Source organism: Procambarus clarkii, chromosome 80 (genome assembly GCF_040958095.1).
Source record: "Procambarus clarkii isolate CNS0578487 chromosome 80, FALCON_Pclarkii_2.0, whole genome shotgun sequence".
Taxonomy (NCBI): domain Eukaryota; kingdom Metazoa; phylum Arthropoda; class Malacostraca; order Decapoda; family Cambaridae; genus Procambarus; species Procambarus clarkii.
Window position 1 is genome coordinate 17,969,197 of NC_091229.1, and position 20,648 is coordinate 17,989,844.

General features: G+C 43.6%; 2 protein-coding genes and 1 pseudogene across 3 annotated transcripts; 1 reads left to right on the top strand and 2 right to left on the bottom strand.

Moving 5' to 3' along the window:
- The first annotated feature begins 1,579 nt into the window (after nt 1–1,579).
- Nucleotides 1,580–19,985, top strand: LOC123746376 (neuropeptide-like protein 31). Of its 2 annotated transcripts, none has more exons than XM_069314847.1 (2): nt 1,580–1,619; nt 19,557–19,985. In XM_069314847.1, exons 1-2 carry the CDS (start codon nt 1,608–1,610, stop codon nt 19,884–19,886), a joined length of 342 nt encoding a protein of 113 aa, XP_069170948.1. In that variant the 5' UTR covers nt 1,580–1,607; the 3' UTR covers nt 19,887–19,985. The 2 variants fall into 2 exon arrangements, with proteins under 2 accessions (XP_069170948.1, XP_045583837.1); XM_045727881.2 differs by lacking the exon at nt 1,580–1,619 and adding an exon at nt 19,007–19,053.
- Nucleotides 5,024–5,878, bottom strand: LOC123746374 (chorion protein S15-like). The gene is made up of 2 exons (XM_045727879.2): nt 5,800–5,878; nt 5,024–5,586 (listed from the first exon to the last, which is right to left on the bottom strand). Exons 1-2 carry the CDS (start codon nt 5,809–5,811, stop codon nt 5,089–5,091), a joined length of 510 nt encoding a protein of 169 aa, XP_045583835.2. The 5' UTR covers nt 5,812–5,878; the 3' UTR covers nt 5,024–5,088.
- On the bottom strand, nt 12,051–15,216 carry LOC123746377 (ctenidin-3-like; annotated as a pseudogene).
- Nucleotides 19,986–20,648: the final 663 nt, after the last annotated feature.

A 20,648-nucleotide genomic window follows, 5' to 3' on the forward strand; every position in this document is an offset into this window, starting at 1 on the left:
CCTTACCTTGAGAGAAGGTGAAAGCGTCTGGCGAACTGTAGGACTGTTAACTCCTTTTCACCAGCGGTTGTCTGCCTCAGTGGTCGTCAAGAGCTGACCCGGCAGCCCGTCCTCCAAACAAAGATCCAAAAGTGATTTCATCCACCCGCCAAACCCTCAGCTGTTTATGAATGAAAAACGGTTTACACACGACTCACAACTGCTGACGTTCGAACATATCCGGAACAAGTGCTTCACTGACGAATTTTGTTCGAATCACAACGCTATAAATGCTTCACCCACGTACTACAAATACAAATAATCGCCAACAGAACCTAAACACCTGACCTAACCTATCCTATGCCTATATATACACAATATGCCAATATACTATAATATTAATTTATACTTGAGAAAATTCCCGTTTTGAATGAACAGCATGTTAAAATTTATGAATGCGTCTGTGGGGTTGACCGCTGAATGTAATGGACTTGAGTCGAGGACGGGTTGGACCCGGTCATCTTAACAATAAGCGAGACAAGCCATACATATTTCAGCCCGTCCTCATCAACAAAGGGCAAATGCTATGTAATCCAGCCGCCAAGCTTCCTGTTTATGAAAGAAAAAATATTATTCACAACATATATTCAGGATAGGTTCGTTAAAGTAGCGGCTACCATTAAGACACATTCATCAATTTTTAAGAATTGTGCGTTAACAAGAAAAATTTGTTCCAATATATAAATTTATGATAAAATCAACTGGAGTAAATAGTGACTTGAACTAATGATCAAGAAACTCACAGCAACGAACCTTACCTCTCTACCACCAAGATCCTTGACAGTTTCGCCAGGAACTAGAATATATATATATATATATTTAGCTTTACAAGGTGACAGCCTTCCCGGCTTGGTGCCTTCTTTTGATAATTACTTACTTTACAAGGTGAGCCTTACCAGCGTGCATAGCGGCGCTCTTCACAATACTGCTAAAGCTGAAAAGGAGGTCAAACATGTAAGGTGAGCAAATGCACCCTTGAGTTAGACACTGTGAATTATCTAGCGTGTTCAACAAGGTGATTCAGAGTTAAAACATTGGCTTCCTATGACTGTGGTTCTGATGGTTTTATTGACATTTTTCTTTATGAAACTACAAAAATGAATCGTGTATGTGTCATTACTTTTCTCTATGTTTCCTGTGCATGGTACATTACCAACAAGCTGAGATATCCCTGTTAGTTCCAGTCTCAGAACACCGTAGTCTCTTCATCGTATCTCATGAATTATATAGCAATTGCTCTCAACGCTGCTATAAACAAAACAATTTCATATTAAACAACATATTTTGATGAACTCCAAGTTGAATTTTCTCACACGGAAAACGTCTTGACCATTTTTGGGGGGTTTAACTACCCGGGGAAACTATTTACTAGTACTCATCTTTGCCTCGCCTCTATAGCAGGCAATTCAAGCACACATATATGCACAAATGAAGAGCGGAAGAAAATGTTGTCACTGACCTTGCAAGGGGGAACAATGTCAGCGTGTGGAGGCGTGGCTCTCCTGAGAGGTATAAGAGGCAGCGCTGCCTTCAGCAGGCCACAGTCGGCCTAGAGATCCTCCAGAGCCATGAAGACCCTGGTGAGTTATCCGCGTGCTGACACAGGCTTCACCATTATGTAGGTTACAGGCCTTACAGGCCTCCACAAAATAATTATTCCAAGCTCTCCTTGGGACATATTTTCAATTTTCCTTATAAAAAAACTTACTGAGCTGCCATGACAAACTCTCATACGTTGACGCTTAAGTAATTTTGACATAAAACCGTGAATTAACTTTTGTATTGATCCATCAGGTGGTTGCTGCCGTCCTGGCCGCCTTCTGCTTGGTGGCCACAGATGCTGAGCCTTCCCCAGATGCTGAGCCAGGCTTCCTTGGAGGCTACCGTGGCCACAATGTAGGCTTCCTTGGCGGTTACGGTGGAGGCTATGGTGGAGGCTATGGCTACCGCGGAAAGAGGAGTGCTGAGCCTTCCCCAGATGCTGAGCCAGGCTTTCCTTGGAGGCTTACCGTGGCCACAATGTAGGCTTCCTTGGAGGCTACGGTGGAGGCTACGGTGGAGGCTACGGTGGAGGCTATGGCTACCGCGGAAAGAGGAGCGCTGAGCCTTCCCCAGATGCTGAACCAGGTTTCCTTGGAGGCTTTCGTGGCCACAATGTAGGCTTCCTTGGCGGCTACGGTGGAGGCTATGGTGGAGGCTATGGCTATCGCGGAAAGAGGAGTGCTGAGCCTTCCCCAGATGCTGAGCCAGGCTTCCTTGGAGGCTACCGTGGCCACCACCTCGGAGGCTTCGGCAGAAGCTACGGATACTTCGGTTGAACATAATGGCTTCCCACGTCCAAACTCCTCCATTTAGTGACTGTCACGAGTAAGAACCCTTAAATAAATAAATACATATCTTATTGCAAAACATTATTATCCCAGACATTAGTTATCCCATAATTATCCTAGTTTATTGCAAATTGCAATTTGCAATAAAGCTGGAATCGACCCAAAAGGGTTGTGAATATACATTGAAAATATGGAACAGATCCTTGAGGGACCGGAGCGCCACAGAGCTAGAGGTTAGAGGGCTAGATGTACTCTAGATTAAGACATGACGGTAAGGTTATGATCAGGAGAAAACTTCCCTGACAGTGTGATTGTGTAGCACCTTGGAGATCGGAGCTGGGATGGGAGACAGGAGTGAAGGAAATGTCTCTATAACAACTTGCAACATCGGGAGATCGAATGTTGACCTGCAAGAAATCGTCGATGTGCCGAGTAGTCCTCGTGGATGGCCCCGGAACCTAATCAACAGGAGCGGAACTGGAAGTACCAGGAACTGGGTAACGAGGATCTGAACCTGTATAGGGACACCCAACACTGGATCAGAACGAGTATAGGGACACCCAACACTGGACCAGAACGAGTATAAGGACACCCAACACTGGACCAGAACGAGTATAGGGACACCCAACACTGGACCAGAACGGGTATAGGGACACCCAACACTGGATCAGAACGGGTATAAGGACACCCAACACTGGATCAGAACGGGTATAAGGACACCCAACACTGGATCAGAACGGGTATAAGGACACCCAACACTGGATCAGAACGGGTATAAGGACACCCAACACTGGACCAGAACGGGTATAAGGACACCCAACACTGGATCAGAACGGGTATAAGGACACCCAACACTGGATCAGAACAGGTATAAGGACACCCAACACTGGATCAGAACGGGTATAAGGACACCCAACACTGGATCATAACGGGTATAAGGACACCCAACACTGGATCAGAACGGGTATAAGGACACCCAACACTGGATCAGAACGGGTATAAGGACACCCAACACTGGATCAGAACGGGTATAGGGACACCCAACACTGGACCAGAACGAGTATAGGGACACCCAACACTGGATCAGAACGGGTATAGGGACACCCAACACTGGACCAGAACGGGTATAAGGACACCCAACACTGGACCAGAACGGGTATAAGGACACCCAACACTGGACCAGAACGGGTATAAGGACACCCAACACTGGACCAGAACGGGTATAAGGACACCCAACACTGGATCAGAACGGGTATAGGGACACCCAACACTGGACCAGAACGGGTATAAGGACACCCAACACTGGATCAGAACGGGTATAAGGACACCCAACACTGGATCAGAAAGGGTATAAGGACACCCAACACTGGACCAGAACGGGTATAAGGACACCCAACACTGGATCAGAACGGGTATAAGGACACCCAACACTGGATCAGAACGGGTATAAGGACACCCAACACTGGATCAGAAAGGGTATAAGGACACCCAACACTGGATCAGAAAGGGTATAAGGACACCCAACACTGGATCAGAAAGGGTATAAGGACACCCAACACTGGATCAGAAAGGGTATAAGGACACCCAACACTGGATCAGAAAGGGTATAAGGACACCCAACAACACTGGACCAGAACGGGTATAGGGACACCCAACACTGGATCAGAACAGGTATAAGGACACCCAACACTGGATCAGAACAGGTATAAGGACACCCAACACTGGATCAGAACAGGTATAAGGACACCCAACACTGGATCAGAACGGGTATAAGGACACCCAACACTGGATCAGAACGGGTATAAGGACACCCAACACTGGATCAGAACGGGTATAAGGACATCCAACACTGGATCAGAAAGGGTATAAGGACACCGGACATTTGCAATCAAGGATAAGGTCTGAATTGTATGAATAATAAGTTCCTGTGGCGCAGTGGTAAAACGCTCGCTGGTCGCTTTGCGAGTGCCTTGTCCTGGGTTCGTATCCTGGCCGGGGGTAGGATTGACTGGGTGCCAATCCTTAACTATAGCCTCTGTTCACCCAGCAGTGAATAGGTACCTGGTTGTTAAACGATTTAGCGGGTCGTATTTCGGGGAAAATTAGGATTAAGGACTTGTTCGAAACTGCCATGCATGCCAGAAACTGTACAGGAATGTAAGAACTCATATCTATATAAATTGTTTTGTGCATAAGGCCAATGTCGTTAATGATGTAAAATAGATGAACGGTATACACATTGTAGAGCGATTACATATTACATATCTTTAATACACTCAGAAATCACAACAGCGTGATATATCAAATGAACAAATCCACAAAGGCCGTGATGATGGTTCGAACGCACGTCCAGGATGATCCCAGACGCGCCGTAATCGACTATTCCACGACATGGTAAAAACAAATTGCAACCGGGAGTGTTCCTGCTCTCACACGGATCAAGCAGTCTCTCCGAGACACCAACCGGGATTTTACACGATTCTCCCATTTACTCAGGCACAGTCAACAAGCTGTTTATGCACTATGAGTCTTGAAATATTTTTACTTATTTTGGTAATAAAAATCCATTGATCTCAACAAGCACATGGATTCATTTTAACTGAATTCCCATTATAAAAATAAATCTTCAAGGAGAGGATAAATTATGTTTGCCATTTATGAATATTTTTGTTTATTAGATTCTAAACATATGACAGTCGCACGTGGGAAGCCACTGTGGTCAACCGTAGTACCCAAATCTTCCTCTGTAGGCTCCCCCGTGGTGTCCAATGACGCCTCCACGGTAACCTCCAAGGAAGCCTGGTTCAGCATCTGGGGAAGGCTCAGCGCTCCTCTTTCCACGGTAGCCATAGCCTCCACCATAGCCTCCACCGAAGCCGCCAAGGAAGCCTACATTGTGGCCACGGTAGCCTCCAAGGAAGCCTGGCTCAGCATCTGGGGAAGGCTCAGCACTCCTCTTTCCGCGGTAGCCATAGCCTCCACCGTAGCCTCCAAGGAAGCCTACATTGTGGCCACGGTAGCCTCCAAGGAAGCCTGGTTCAGCATCTGGGGAAGGCTCAGCACTCCTCTTTCCGCGGTAGCCATAGCCTCCACCGTAACCGCCAAGGAAGCCTACATTGTGGCCACGGTAGCCTCCAAGGAAGCCTGGTTCAGCATCTGGGGAAGGCTCAGCATCTGTGGCCACCAAGCAGAAGGCGGCCAGGACGGCAGCAACCACCTGATGGATCAATAGAAAGTTAATTCACGGTTTTATTTCAAAATTACTTAAGCGTCAACGTATGCGAGTTTGTCATAACAGCTCAGAAAGTTTTTATTTAAGGAAAATTTAAAATTTGTCTCAGGGAGAGCTTGGAATAATTATTTTGTGGAGGCCTGTAAGGCCTGTAACCTACATAATGGTGAAGCCTGTGTCAGCACGCGGATAACTCACCAGGGTCTTCATGGCTCTGGAGGATCTCTAGGCCGACTGTGGCCTGCTGAAGGAAGCGCTGCCTCTTATACCTCTCAGGAGAGCCACGCCACCACACGCCGACATTGTTCCCCCTTGCAAGGTCAGTCACAACTTTTTCTTCCGCTCTTCATTTGTGCATATATGTGTGTTTGATTTGCTTGCTATAGAGGCGAAGCTCCTCGACTAGTCATTGATTGCCTGTAAGTAGGTACATAATAGAAATCTGCTTGAAAACTTGTTTGGAAAGGAGTGATCACTGTGAATGCTGCTGGCCTTTGAGTTTCTGGTGGAAGAGAGAAGTTGATGGATAGAATCATGAGGTAGAAGTTTAATATATCGAAGGGAGAAATATGAAGAAGTGAGAGATGTTCTGTAAGGAATTAATTGCGTGAGACACAAAACGCACAGTGAAGACTACAAAGGACGCGCTGAACTTCCTGATCAAAACATTGTGAAGAACAGTCGACGAGGTTTTTGTCGCCCAATGAAAGAACATTGAAAGGTGTTGGATATACCCATTTTTAACCATTGGTGCCGGGAATAAACACGAGATCTCAGAAAACCTACAGCAGTAGCAGAACTGCTGAGAGCAAAGACTTGTGCCACAGAACCATAAGGGAATCCTTCAGAGAGAGAAGAAAGAAGCATAAAGATAATTTGAAATTAACATAGGAGACTGAGCCCAAACTCGACAGTCACATAACGACAGAAACAACAATAAAGAAACAAATAATGAAATATAACACAGTTCAGGACATTCAATGGGAGTCCCAGGAGGTCTTTACAATAGAGCAAAGAAAACATACCTGAATTGAATATAATAACTTTCAACCAAATAGCACTAGTGACCGTCGAGACAACTAGTGATGAAATAAGGGCAAAATATCGGAACTCTATGCTGATAATATTGAACCGAACTCAAGCTACCAAGTAGTGGAAGGAATCCTCCCGGAACCGGCCAGAGGTAAAGAGCAGGACCTGGATAAGACAACGATTTACGACACCACTTACGAACCATCTTTTCTCAATCTTTGGCGGCTTTGTTTATATTTATTAAACAGTTTAAGTGGATCGAAACTTTCCAGTCAAATGCTGTTATTGGTATAAAGAGCCTCCTAGTGCTTCCGAGCTCACAAACTGTTTAATATATAATAAAGAAAGCCGCCAGAGATTGAGAAAAGATGTACAGGTTCATAAGTATTTGCTTTACTTCCTAATGGCCTGGAAATTAACATCACACGGAACCTGTCTTTTCGAAGTTACTACATTAAACGACTAATATCAGCTGCATATGCAAATTTGGCGAAAAAAACATCTACTATTATAAATCTAAATAATGAGTAATTCGGAATTTTGTATGTTAAAGCTTATCTCGTAGAATATTGTTTAGCTGGTACAGGTCCAGAGGTGTGCCACCAGAATAGTGCCAGAGTTGAGAGGCATGTGTTACGAGGAAAGACCCGTTAACATCAATTGAAGATAAAAGAATCGAGGGAGACGTGATCACCACATGCAAAATTATCAGGACAATTGACAGTGTAGACAAGAACACACCATCTCATTATTTCTTATGTTTTTCTTCTTTGTCGAGGGAAGTTTAAAAATGAACTCTCCAAAGTTCATTTTCACACTATTATGGTCTGACGGCTAGGGAGGCGTTTAACAAGGCACTCCTTACATTTTCAAAGACAAATTCTCCATACTCTGCCAAAGCTTACATTTGCTTGGGGTGAGGTGGAACAGGACGTGATTGTGATGTAGAAGTGGATGAATGGCATAATGGATATTAATAGGCCATTGAATCCCTATGTTCTTGCTTCAACTTTTTCTGTGCTTGTTCGGGGTCTTGATGTGGGTAGAATGTAATTATGTGTTAACTGGCTGTTGATTGTTGGTTTTAACTTTTTGATGTGAGGTCCTCGCTGATGTCGAGTCTGTTGTCGTCATACCTGTCCATTATTTCTGTGTTGCTTGTTAAGATTTCTCTGGTGATGGTCTGGTTGTGTAAGGAGATTAATTCTCCTTGATGGAGCCCCTGTTGCTTGTGCATTGTTAATCGCCTAGAAAGAGACGTTGTTGTCTTGCCTATATATTGAGATGTATGGAGCTGACAGTCCCCAAGTGAGCATGTGAAGGGAGAGACGACGTTGGTCTCTTTTAAGGCGTTCTGTTTAGTGTCTAGAGAGTTGTACCTAATGTATTAATAAGAAAAGTCTTCTTATTTTTTGTAGTAAATTGTTAATTGTATATTATGATTTGTGTCTGGGGGGATAAGGTTCCTATCAATATTATCTTTCAGGACACTTTCCTCCTTTTTATGAATCAGTCGAAAAGAAGTTCCTGTAAAACACTCTAATAGGAGGTAGAGATGCTGTGTTGGTTGACTATTCATGGGTTGCATGGCGTGTCACCTTTCTTTTAATGACGTCTTCAACATAACAGTTAGAGAAGCCATTATTGACTAGGCCCTGACTTACTCTTCAGAGTTCCTCGTCAACCTGCTTCCAACCAGAACTGTGAGTGAGAGCTCGGTCGACGTAAGCGTTCACAACACTCCGGTTGTACCTGTCCGAGCTGTCACTATTAGCATTTAGGCACATTCCTATGTTCGTTTCTGTAGTGTAAATCATTTCTAATATTTTCTTCATTGTCGGGGAAAGTTGAAAATTAACTCTCCAACGTTCATTTTCACTCTTTTATTTTTGGTCTGACGCCAAGATGCGTTTTGCAAGGTCACTTCTTACATTCTCAAAGACTAATTTACCATGCTGTTATTGTTTAAAATTCATCTACTCGGAACAAAACGTTTCAAGTAACACGGGCTATGGTGAGCACGTAGTGGACTTACCTGGCACAGGAGCGGGGCTATAACTGATTTTCAATGCTTTGGCATAGGCTAATATTCTCTTTGGGTGAGGTGGTACAGAAATAGATGAAACAAGTGGATGAATGGCATAACACAAGGGATATAGATAGGATATTACATGCATCAACATTAGCAGCTGATGTTCTTGTGGCTGCTTGTGTTTCTAAGGCAGGGTCATTGGATCCTGTCTCTGTGTTGGTATGAGGTCGTGACCCTCCCTGTAAGACTCGGCAGCCTTGGTGTCCGCACAGCCTCCCAGATTGCTCTACCAGCCTTCCTTTCCTGCTCCCATGCATCGGATGACCTCGTAAGAGATATCCTATCAGAACCCCTGAGTGATTTAGCAAGGATACACGATCCTGCTTTCTTTGAATGTTCAAATCAGTTGAATGCTCATGCAGCCCCAGCACCCAACATACAGGAATATAATTGTATATTACCTAAATTTACCTGAGGAGCAAGGTCTCTCTAATGGCCTCAACGAGGATAGGAAACCAGCGGCTTGTCAAAGATTCCACCCATTGGTCCTGATAATTTTATCCAGCAGGATTTTGAATTGCAGAAGTGTTTTGGCATTAACAGCTTTAGCGGGAAGGTGGTTCCAAAAAAGCATCTCCTGTTTTCTATCTTACTTTGTGGCTTGATATAATATTCAGGATAACAAATTTTAAAACGAATAGTTGCAAATTGCCAACAATATTTTTCCTTGAATAATGAGTTAATCTGGATAGCTATATTGTATGTAAGTTAATTCATACACGAGAATGCAAGCAAGCAATTAGTTTACGAATCTAAATAATCTAAATAATATTGTCATTTGTTTTAAGTAAATTAACATCTTTCCACAAACGTTGATCAGCGTACAGGGGAACAAGTGACAGTGTTCCTATAGACCTGTATTTACGTATTAATTGTTAGTTTGGGGAAGGTGTAGGGAACACTGTTTGTATAGGAAAAGTGTAGTTGAGAACATTGTTTATGAAGGAAATGTGTAGAGAATAATGTTTTTATTGGAAAAGCGAAGCGAAAATAGTGCAAGGAAGGTGTAAATGAAGAATTTACATAAAGTGTAAATTTTGTTTTTGCATACGGAAGGTGTAGAGGATAAATGAAATGATTAATTAAATGACAAACGGGTTTAACATGTCAGTCATGACGCCAGCAGAGGCCGCCCAGTGCTAGTGTGGTCAAGGATGTGGCTGTAGGCAACCACAAATACCGTGACTTTTCGTTTGAACTCTTCTGAACCTCAGCCACCTACTCGTGGTACGAACTCTTCTGAACCTCAGCTACCTTCTCGTGGTACGAACTCTTCTCAACCTCAGCCACCTACTCGTGGTACGAACTGACATTCAGTATGCTCCCCCCCCTTCTGGGGAGGGGGGGGGAACCAGTGTTCGAACCTGTTCTCTCTAAATCTTCGGTGGTTTTGTTTACATATATTAATAAGTTTACGATGAGCTCCGAGGCACTAGGAAGCTGCTTAATACAATATCATTTGATTGGGCTATCGTAGGATCTCAAAGTAGGTTAGCCTCGGAAGAGATAGGCATTTAGTGAGGAGATAAAAAGCACCGCGGGCATCGATGTCCTGTCTTCCTTCTTCCTGAGGTCTGTGATTTTCTTATCAAGGATCTTTGCTACATAGTCTTCCCGGCTTGGTGCCTTCTTTGATAATTACTTACTTATCAGGGATCTCCTCAATGACATTAGAACCAAGGGGGTTCCACGGAGAGTGCTTTTCACAGCCCTAATGTGTATATAACCCGGGCCCTTAGGACTACGACCCCCAAGCGCTGTCCACTTAGCCACGAGGCCTATCTGTGAGAGACGCCACCTATAGTTATGTTATTCTGTTTAGTTAAATTATAAACCTTATAGATTTCTGGAAGATATTTATTAAATACACAATTCAGATTAATATTGTTAAGTAAATACATACGACTTACTGAAAATAATTATTACCAAAGTCTATTAAATGCACAGGCGATGAGTCACAATAACGTGGCTAAAGTATGTTGACCAGACCACACACTAGAAGGTGAAGGGACGACGACGTTTCACGACGACGATGAAGGGACATCGACTTGAGAATGGTCCAGGAAGAACCAAAACGTCGTCGTCCCTTCACTTTCTAGTGTGTGGTCTGGTCAACATCTATTAAATGCAAACTTATAAAACTCCGAACACGTGCAGATATATCAATTTCAAATAAAAATTAAGTCACAATCAGAAAATTAGCCATATTACAAAATTTAAAATTACTTTATTTTCAACTGTCCAGCAGACGTCGGCAGCCATGACTCGACACTTTGAAATGTTTAACGAAGTGATAAACGAATTGAGTGTTTCAATCACCAGTGTAAGACTAACGAGTGTTCCAATCACAATAACGGTGAAGAGACCACTGGGTTATGGTAACAGTGTAGAGACCACTGGGTTATGATAACAGTGTAGAGACCAGTGGGTTATGATAACAGTGTAGAGACCACTGGGTTATGGTAACAGTGAAGAGACCACTGGGTTATGATAACCCAGTGGTCATTCAGGAGGTCTGGAGCCACAGTCATTCAGGAGGTCTGGAGCAACGCAGTCATTCAGGAGGTCTGGAGCAACACAGTCATTCAGGAGGTCTGGAGCCACGCAGTCATTCAGGAGGTCTGGAGCAACGCAGTCATTCAGGAGGTCTGGAGCAACGCAGTCATTCAGGAGGTCTGGAGCAACACAGCCATTCAGGAGGTCTGGAGCCACGCAGTCATTCAGGAGGTCTGGAGCAACGCAGTCATTCAGGAGGTCTGGAGCAACGCAGTCATTCAGGAGGTCTGGAGCAACGCAGTCATTCAGGAGGTCTGGAGCAACGCAGTCATTCAGGAGGTCTGGAGCAACGCAGTCATTCAAGAGGTCTGGAGCAACGCAGTCATTCAGGAGGTCTGGAGCAACGCAGTCATTCAGGAGGTCTGGAGCTACACAGCCACAACCAGGCCATGCTCCAGATCCGCGTCACTCTTAGCTATTCAATTTCTGATTCTTTAGAAACAGCAACTTCCGCCATCGTCAACATTTTACACATCAGCCAATAGAGAACTTATGATGTAATTTCATACAAAATGTAATTTTGTGAAATTACATACAAAATGTAATTTTGTGAAATTACATACAAAATGTAATTTTGTTATATCATTTCGTTGCATTTTGATTTTAGAAAGAATCATTAGTACTCTTTACTGAGGAATATCACAGAATTTCATACATTAAGTTTAAGGAATAATTGTTGAGCTCTCGGTCTCTTCGTGAATATATTTTAATTTATTTGTATATTTATAATAAAGAGAAACAAAGAAGGTTATTTGAGTAAAGACGATGTTCAGACATAGTATCCGAAGCGTCCATAGCCACCATATCCTCCCCTTAAGCCACCATATCCTCCCCTTAAGCCACCATATCCTCCCCTTAAGCCACCATATCCTCCCCTTAAGCCACCATATCCTCCCCTTAAGCCACCATATCCTCACCTTAAGCCACCATATCCTCCCCTTAAGCCACCATAGCCTCCCCTTAAGCCACCATATCCTCCCCTTAAGCCACCATATCCTCCCCTTAAGCCACCATATCCTCCCCTTAAGCCACCATATCCTCCCCTTAAGCCACCATATCCTCCCCTTAAGCCACCATATCCTCCCCTTAAGCCACCATATCCTCCCCTTAAGCCACCATATCCTCCCCTTAAGCCACCATAGCCTCCCCTTAAGCCACCATATCCTCCCCTTAAGCCACCATATCCTCCCCTTAAGCCACCATATCCTCCCCTTAAGCCACCATATCCTCCCCTTAAGCCACCATATCCTCCCCTTAAGCCACCATATCCTCCCCTTAAGCCACCATAGCCTCCCCTTAAGCCACCATATCCTCCCCTTCAGCCACCATAGCCTCCCCTTAAGCCACCATAGCCTCCCCTTAAGCCACCATATCCTCCCCTTAAGCCACCATATCCTGCCCCTAAAGCCACCATATCCTCCCCTTAAGCCATCATAGCCTCCCCTTAAGCCACCATATCCTCCCCTTAAGCCACCATATCCTCTCTTTAAGCCACCATATCCTCCCCTTAAGCCACCATATCCTCCCCTTAAGCCACCATATCCTCCCCTTAAGCCACCATATCCTCCCCTTAAGCCACCATATCCTCCCCTTAAGCCACCATAGCCTCCCCTTAAGCCACCATATCCTCCCCTTCAGCCACCATAGCCTCCCCTTAAGCCACCATAGCCTCCCCTTAAGCCACCATATCCTCCCCTTAAGCCACCATATCCTGCCCCTAAAGCCACCATATCCTCCCCTTAAGCCATCATAGCCTCCCCTTAAGCCACCATATCCTCCCCTTAAGCCACCATATCCTCTCTTTAAGCCACCATATCCTCCCCTTAAGCCACCATATCCTCCCATGAAGCTCCTATTTTCTCCCCTTAAGCCCCAAACTCTCTCATTGTGTGTTTTCACGGACATCGATCAGTTTTCTGCTCTCAATGAGTCGCCCTTCGTAGGTTACAAGTTTATTGTCCCGTGAGAGTTGAGTTTTTTGTGTTTATATAATTCTTACGAATGAATGGTAATTTGAACTATGATCACACAAGCACGCTCGCGCGCGCACGCACGCGCACACAGACACACACAATTACGGGGCCTGGTGGATAGCGCGCAGGACTCGTAATTCTGTGGCGCGGGTTCGATTCCCGCACCAGGCAGAAACAAATGGGCAAAGTTTCTTTCACCTTGAATGCCCCTGTTACCTAGCAGTAAATAGGTACCTGGGAGTTAGTCAGCTGTCACGGGCTGCTTCCTGGGGTATGTGTGTGTGTGTGGTGCGGAAAAAAATAGTAGTTAGTAAACAGTTGATTGACAGTTGAGAGGCGGGCCGAAAGAGCAAAGCTCAACCCCCGCAAACACAACTAGGTGAACACAACTAGGTGAATACACTCAGCGTATCCTTATCCTAAACAGTGATGGGTGGAGGCTGACTCCATACACAGTTTCAAATGTAGATATGATAGAGCCCAGTAGGCTCAGGAATCTGTACACCAGTTTATTGATAGTTGAGAAGCGGGACCAAAGAGCTACAGCTCAACCCCCGCAAGCACAACTAGATGAATACAACTAAGTGAGTACACACACACACACACACACACACATATATATATATATATATATATATATATATATATATATATATATATATATATATATATATATATATATATATATAATATATATATTTAACTGGGAGCCACAATAGCGTGGGTAAAACATTTACTTCACTACAGTCTTCAAAGCATCGAACACGAACCACAAAAGTACGAGCCAGTCGCCATTCCACCCAGACCATGAGTCTCAGATCCATAAATTAAACGTTCGAAAAGGATTTATAAAATCGTAAAGATGTATTTTGGCTCTCTTCATATATATTTTGCATCTTTACATTTAGAATGCATTGATAGAAAGAAGTCATTCACTTGACAGTCGAAAAGGTTCAGCCATAGAAACCTCCGTATCCGCCTCTGAAGCCTCCGTATCCACCTCTGAAGCCTCCGTATCCGCCTCTGAAGCCTCCGTATCCGCCTCCGTAACCGCCTAGGTAACCGGGCTCAGCTTCAGGTTCAGCAGCAGGCTCAGCGCTCCTCTTGCCACGATAGTATCCTCCATACCCTCCATATCCTCCCCCGAAGCCTCCGTATCCTCCATACCCTCCTCCGTAACCTCCATAGCCTCTTAAGAAGCCGGGCTCAGCATCTGGGGCAGGAGCAGCGCTTGTGGCAACCAAGCAGTAGGCGGCCAGGGCGGCAACAATGATCTGTTTGAGGAATTACATGCATTGTTATCTTCTTGAGCTATTATGAGTAACTGAAAGTAACATGATTAGATTTGATGTAAAGCTGAATACTAAACATTAGTTTCAAACCAGCATCTTTGATCCCGATCAGAGTTGAACATAATGTAAGTATGAAGTGAATGTACACATATTTACTTTTTACACAAATTTACGTTTTGGTGGACTGGTGGTTTGTTAACCTCGGGGGCTATTAAGGCCGCTCTTAACTCATTAGTCTCTAGCTTAGCCTCTTATCTCTCTAACTTGCTCGTTAGTCAAGTACTTAAGTATACTTGACTAACTAGCAAGTACACTTAAGTTCTGAATAATACTTATTAAATGTAGCAAAGTGTAGACACATCGAGATGAATTCTTGTTGTATATACTTATAAGCGTAAAATGATTCAATAAGCAAGAGTTAAGTTAGTGGTAAGTATTATAATAAACTTAACACGTTTCTTATGCCAATTTTCAACAAGATAGCAAGTGTATAAACAGCATAGCCTAATATCAAGTTATAAACAACAAACTGCTCAGCATGGGAGACTAAGTGAGCCAGAAGGAGTAACTAACCAGGGTCTTCATGGCTCAGGAGTGTCAGTGTTGACTGTGGCAGCTGGAGACGGCGCGGCCTTATATACCACACAGGGGCGGGGCCACCCAAACCTTCTCATTGTGTGTTTCATGGACATCAACCAGTTTTCTGCTCTCTATTGGGCGCTTTTCGTAGGTTACGTGTTTATTGTGTTGTGAAAGTTAAGTTTTTTTTGGCATGTATTTTTGTAACAAATGAATGATACTTTGAACTATGATAACACACATGCACCCAGGCACACACACTCAGAAATGGGCAGAGTTTATTTCATCTGATGGGCTTGTTCATAAGTACATGGTAGTTAGCTGTTACGGCCTCCATCCTAGGGATGTACTCACCTAATTGTATTTGCGGAAGTTGAGCTTTGGCTCTTTAGGCCCCCCTCTCAACTGTCAATCAACAGGTGTACAGATTCCTGAGCCTACTGGGCTCTCTCATATCTACATTTAAAACTGTGTATGGAGTCAGCTTCCACCACATCTCTGCCTAATGTATTCCACCTGTTAACTACTCTGACACTGAAAAAGTTCTTTCTAACGTCCCTGTGGCTCATTTGGGTACTCAGTTTCCACCTGTGTCCCCTTGTTCGCGTACCGCCAGTGTTGAATAGTTTATCCTTGTCTACCCTGTCAATTCCCCTGAGGATTTTGTAGGTAGTGATTTGTGTGTGTGTGTGTGTGTGTGTGTGTGTGTGTGTGTGTGTGTGTGTGTGTGTGTGTGTGTGTGTGTGTGTGTGTGTGTGTGTGTGTGTACTCACCTAGTAGTGCTTGCAGGGGTTGAGCTCTGGCTCTTTGGGGCCGCTTCTCAACAGCCACTGAACTTATTTTTTCTCACACTCTCTCACACACACACCCAGGATGCGGCCCGTAGCAGCCTTCTGACTCCCAGGTACCAATTTACTGCTAGGTGAATAGGGACATCAGGGTGAAAGAAACTCTGCCATATTTATTTCCGCCGCCGCCGGGGATCGAACCCGGACCCTTAGGACTACGAATCCCGAGCGCTGTCCACTCAGCTGTCAGGCCCCGTGTGTGTGTATTCATCTAGTTCACCTAATGTGCTTGTGGGGGTTGAGCTTTGCTCTATCGGCTCGCCTCGCAACTGTCACTCAATTAACTGTTACTAATTATTATTTTTTTTTACACACACACACACCCCAGGAAGCAGCCTGTAACAGCTATCTAACTCCCAGGTGCTTATTTGCTGTTAGGTAACAAGGGCATCAGGGTGAAAGAAACTCTGCCCATTTGTCTCTGCCGGCGCCGGGCCACAAAATTACGAGTTCCGCGTGCTGTCCACTCAGCTACCAGACCCCGGATCAGACCAGCCTACCAGTGTGTGTGTGTGTGTGCTTAGGTCTTTGGTCCCGCCTCTCAACCGTCTACTGGTGTACAGATTCCTAAGCTTCTCGAGCTCCATCATATATACATTTGAAACTGTGTATGGAGTCAGTCCTCCACCACACCACTTTCTAGTACATTCCACCTACTAACTACTCTGACACTGAAAAAGTTCTTTCTAATGTCTCTTTGGCTCATTTGAGTACTCAACTTCCATCTGAGTCCCCTTGTTGTGCATATACTACCCGTGTTAAATAATCCATCCTTGTCAATTCCCCGTGTGTGTGTGTGTGAGTGCGTGTGTGTGTGTGTGTGTGTGTGTGTGTGTGTGTGTGTGTGTGTGTGTGTGTGTGTGTGTGTGTGTGTGTGTGTGTGTGTGTGTGTGTGTGTGTGTGCGCGCGCGCACGAGCACTAGAGAGAAATATATGTAATAGATATAAATGAATGAAATAGTTTAAGTCAGCACATTAGACAACCGACGGTTAGAAAGGCGGGGTACAAGAGCTAACTGCTCGAACCTGCAGACACAAGTAGTAAATAACACTACGTTGACAGCCAGAGATATGAAACATTTGGAGCTTAATCAAAGCAGGTACAAAACAGCCTTCAGGAAAAGTAATCCCGGGAGAGTGTGTAATTACCTAAGTGTTGTTACAGGATGAGAGCTACGCTTGTGGTGTCCCGTCTTCCCAGTACTCTTTGTCGTATGACTCAGAAACTACTGACGGTTTTGGCCTTCAGCACTTCTCACTTAAATCGTTCCAACGTCTGTCACTGTTTGCGAAAGTGAACGCTTAAAGGTTTTTTTTCGGCTTGCTTTGTTTCTTTAGCTTGAATCCGGTTTCAAGAATTCAGTTTTAAAGAAGTATTATTTGTCAATTTTGTCGATTTTTATTACTATTGTGAATTTTATGATCATATCCCATAATTTTCTTCCACCTTCTAGCTTTGGTATAATTAATGCCGCTCAAGGGCGCCTGACAGCTGGGTGAACAGCACTTCGGATTCGTAGTCCTGAGGTTCCGGGTTCGATCCCCGGTGGAGGCGGAGACAAATGGGCAAAATGTTTCTTTCACCCTGATGCCCCTGTTACCTAGCAGTAAATAGGTACCTGGGAGTTAGACAGCTGTTACGGGCTGCTTCCCGGGGTGTGTGTAACAAAAAGGAGGCCTGATCGAGGACCGGACCGCAGACACGCTAAACTCCGAAATCATCTCAAGATAAATTCAAGCTCGTAGCTCCTGTTTTTCAGTTCCCGAAGTCATTCGGTTGAGTATTTTTGCAACTGTTCTAGTTTATTAATGTGTTTCTTGACTAATGGGCATCATACAACTGCTGCATATTCCAATTTTGGTCTCCCAAAGATCGTGAATAATTTCTTTAATATTTCACCATCCATGCATTTAAAAACAATTCTGATGTTGGAAAGCATAACATAGGCTGGAAATAATATAAGCATAACATGTCCTTTCCTGGGTTCGATCCCAGGCGCCGGCGAGAAACAATGGGCAGAGTTTCTTTCACCTTATGCCCCTGCTGAGATACTCCCTAATCCACTGGAGCACCTTACCTTTAACTCCTGCCTGCTTCTCCAACTTTTGTGACAGCCTTTTAATGGGGGGTACCGTGTCAAAGGCTTTCTGAGAGATCAAGAAAATGCAGTCTCCCCACCCTTCTCTTTCTTGCCTAATTGTTGTCGCCTGGTCATAGAATTCTATTAAACCCGTGAGGCAGGATTTACCATCCCTGAACCCATGTTGGTGGTATGTTACAAAGCTCTTTTCCTCCAAATGTTCTACAAGCCTTTTCCTCACGATCTTCTCCATCAACTTGCAAGGTATACTTGTTAGGAAAATTGGCCTGTTGTTCAGTGCCTCTTGCCTGTCACCCTTTTCGTATGTTGGGACTACATAAGATGTCTTCCAGCTTTCCGGTTTGTCTCTTTTTCCAGTGACCTGTTATACAAAATAGAAAGTGGCACACTTAGTGCTTCTGCACCCTCTTTTAGTATCCACTGTGAGATTCTGCCAGGCCCAACAACCTTTGTCACATTCAGCTCCAACAGATTCCTTTTGACCTCAAATTCCTCCAAGTTTACTTGGTTTGCCGCCTTCTCTCTTAGTACAGGGTGGCTTCTCCTTGCTCTATTGTGAAGGCCTCTTGGAATCTCTTGTTGAGCTCTTCACACACCTTGTTATTCTCTGCGTATTCTCCTCTTTTCCCAGTTTCGTCACTTGTTCCTTTACTGCTGTTTTTCTCCTGATGTGGCTTTGGAGCAGCTTTGGTTGGGTCTTGGTTTTATTCGCATGCGTGTGTGTGTGCGAGCGTGTGTTATCATAGTTCAAAGTACCATTCATTAGTAAGAATTATATAAGCATTAAAACCTCAAGTCTCACGGGACAGTAAACATATAACCTACGAAGGGCGACGTATGGAGAGCAGAAAACTGGTTGATGTCCATGAAACACACAATGAGAGAGTTTGGGTGGCCCCGCCCCTGTGTGGTATATAAGGCCGCGCCGCCTCCAGCTGCCACAGTTAACGCTGACACTCCTGAGCCATGAAGACTCTGGTTAGTTACTCCTTCTGGCTCACTTAGTCTCCCATGCTGAGCAGTTTGTTGTTTATAACTTGATATTAGGCTATGCTGTTTATACACTTTCTATCTTGTTGAAAATTGTCATAAGGAACGTGTTTAGTTCACTATAACACTTACCACTTACTTAACTCTTGCTTATTGAATCATTTCACACTTATAAGTATATACAACAAGAATTACATCTCGCTGTAAGTGCACTTTACTATATTTAATAAATAGTATTTAGAACTTAAGTGTACTTGCTGGTGAGTCAGAGTTAGGGGTGTCCTTATTACTCCCCGAGGATGACAAGCCACCGAAACGTATATATGTTTACATACACTTCATGTTTATTTTATCTTGAACTCTGATCGGGATCAAAGATGCTGGGTTGAAACTAATGTTTAGTATTCAGCTTTACATCAAATCTAATCATGTTACTTTCAGTTACTCATAATAGCTCAGGAAGATAACAATGCATGTTATTCCTCAAACAGATCATTGTTGCCGCCCTGGCCGCCTACTGCTTGGTTGCCACAAGCGCTGCTCCTGCCCCAGATGCTGAGCCCGGCTTCTTAAGAGGCTATGGAGGTTACGGAGGCTACGGAGGAGGGTATGGAGGATACGGAGGCTTCGGGGGAGGATATGGAGGGTATGGAGGATACTATCGTGGCAAGAGGAGCGCTGAGCCTGCTGCTGAACCTGAAGCTGAGCCCGGTTACCTAGGCGGTTATGGAGGCGGATACGGAGGCTTCAGAGGCGGTTACGGAGGCTTCAGAGGCGGATACGGAGGTTTCAGAGGCGGATACGGAGGCTTCTATGGCTGAACCTTTTCGACTGTCAAGTGAATGACTTCTTTCTCTATTTCATTATTAATGTAAAAATTCAAAATATATATGAAGAGAGCAAGAGTACAACAACTTTTATTACGATTTTATTAATCCGTTTAAACTTTTTTTTTTATCAAATATATATATATATATATATATATATATATATATATATATATATATATATATATATATATATATATATATATATATATATATATATATATGAAAACCATTCATATAATAAAAATCTTTTTTCAGATGCTTTACTTTAAAACGCATGACGTTTCGAATACTTCTCGTATTCATCATCAGATATAAAAGAGAAAAAACAATATCACAATAAAATAACTAGCAAACAAAGAACTCATACTGAATAAAATTACCTATCATAAGAAAAGAGATCAAATGACACAAGTTATAAAACAAAGCACTTAAGCTTACTTAAAGTGATCAAACCGAATAAAACTTTATAATAGTCACAAAGATAATAAAAGCTAAATAAAAAATTAATTAAACAATAACTACTAAAACAAACCACACCATTAAACTTACGTGAAGTGATCAAACGGAGTGAAACCTGATAATTAACACATGGATAATCAACGCTAAATACAACTATTATGATAAAGACTTCACACTTACAAAAAAATGTATATAAGAGGCAAGCAAAATAGAAGACAATTATAAAATACTTACCAAAACCTTATGAAAACATAAATAGTAAACAAAACACCAAATGATGTATTGTATGTTTAA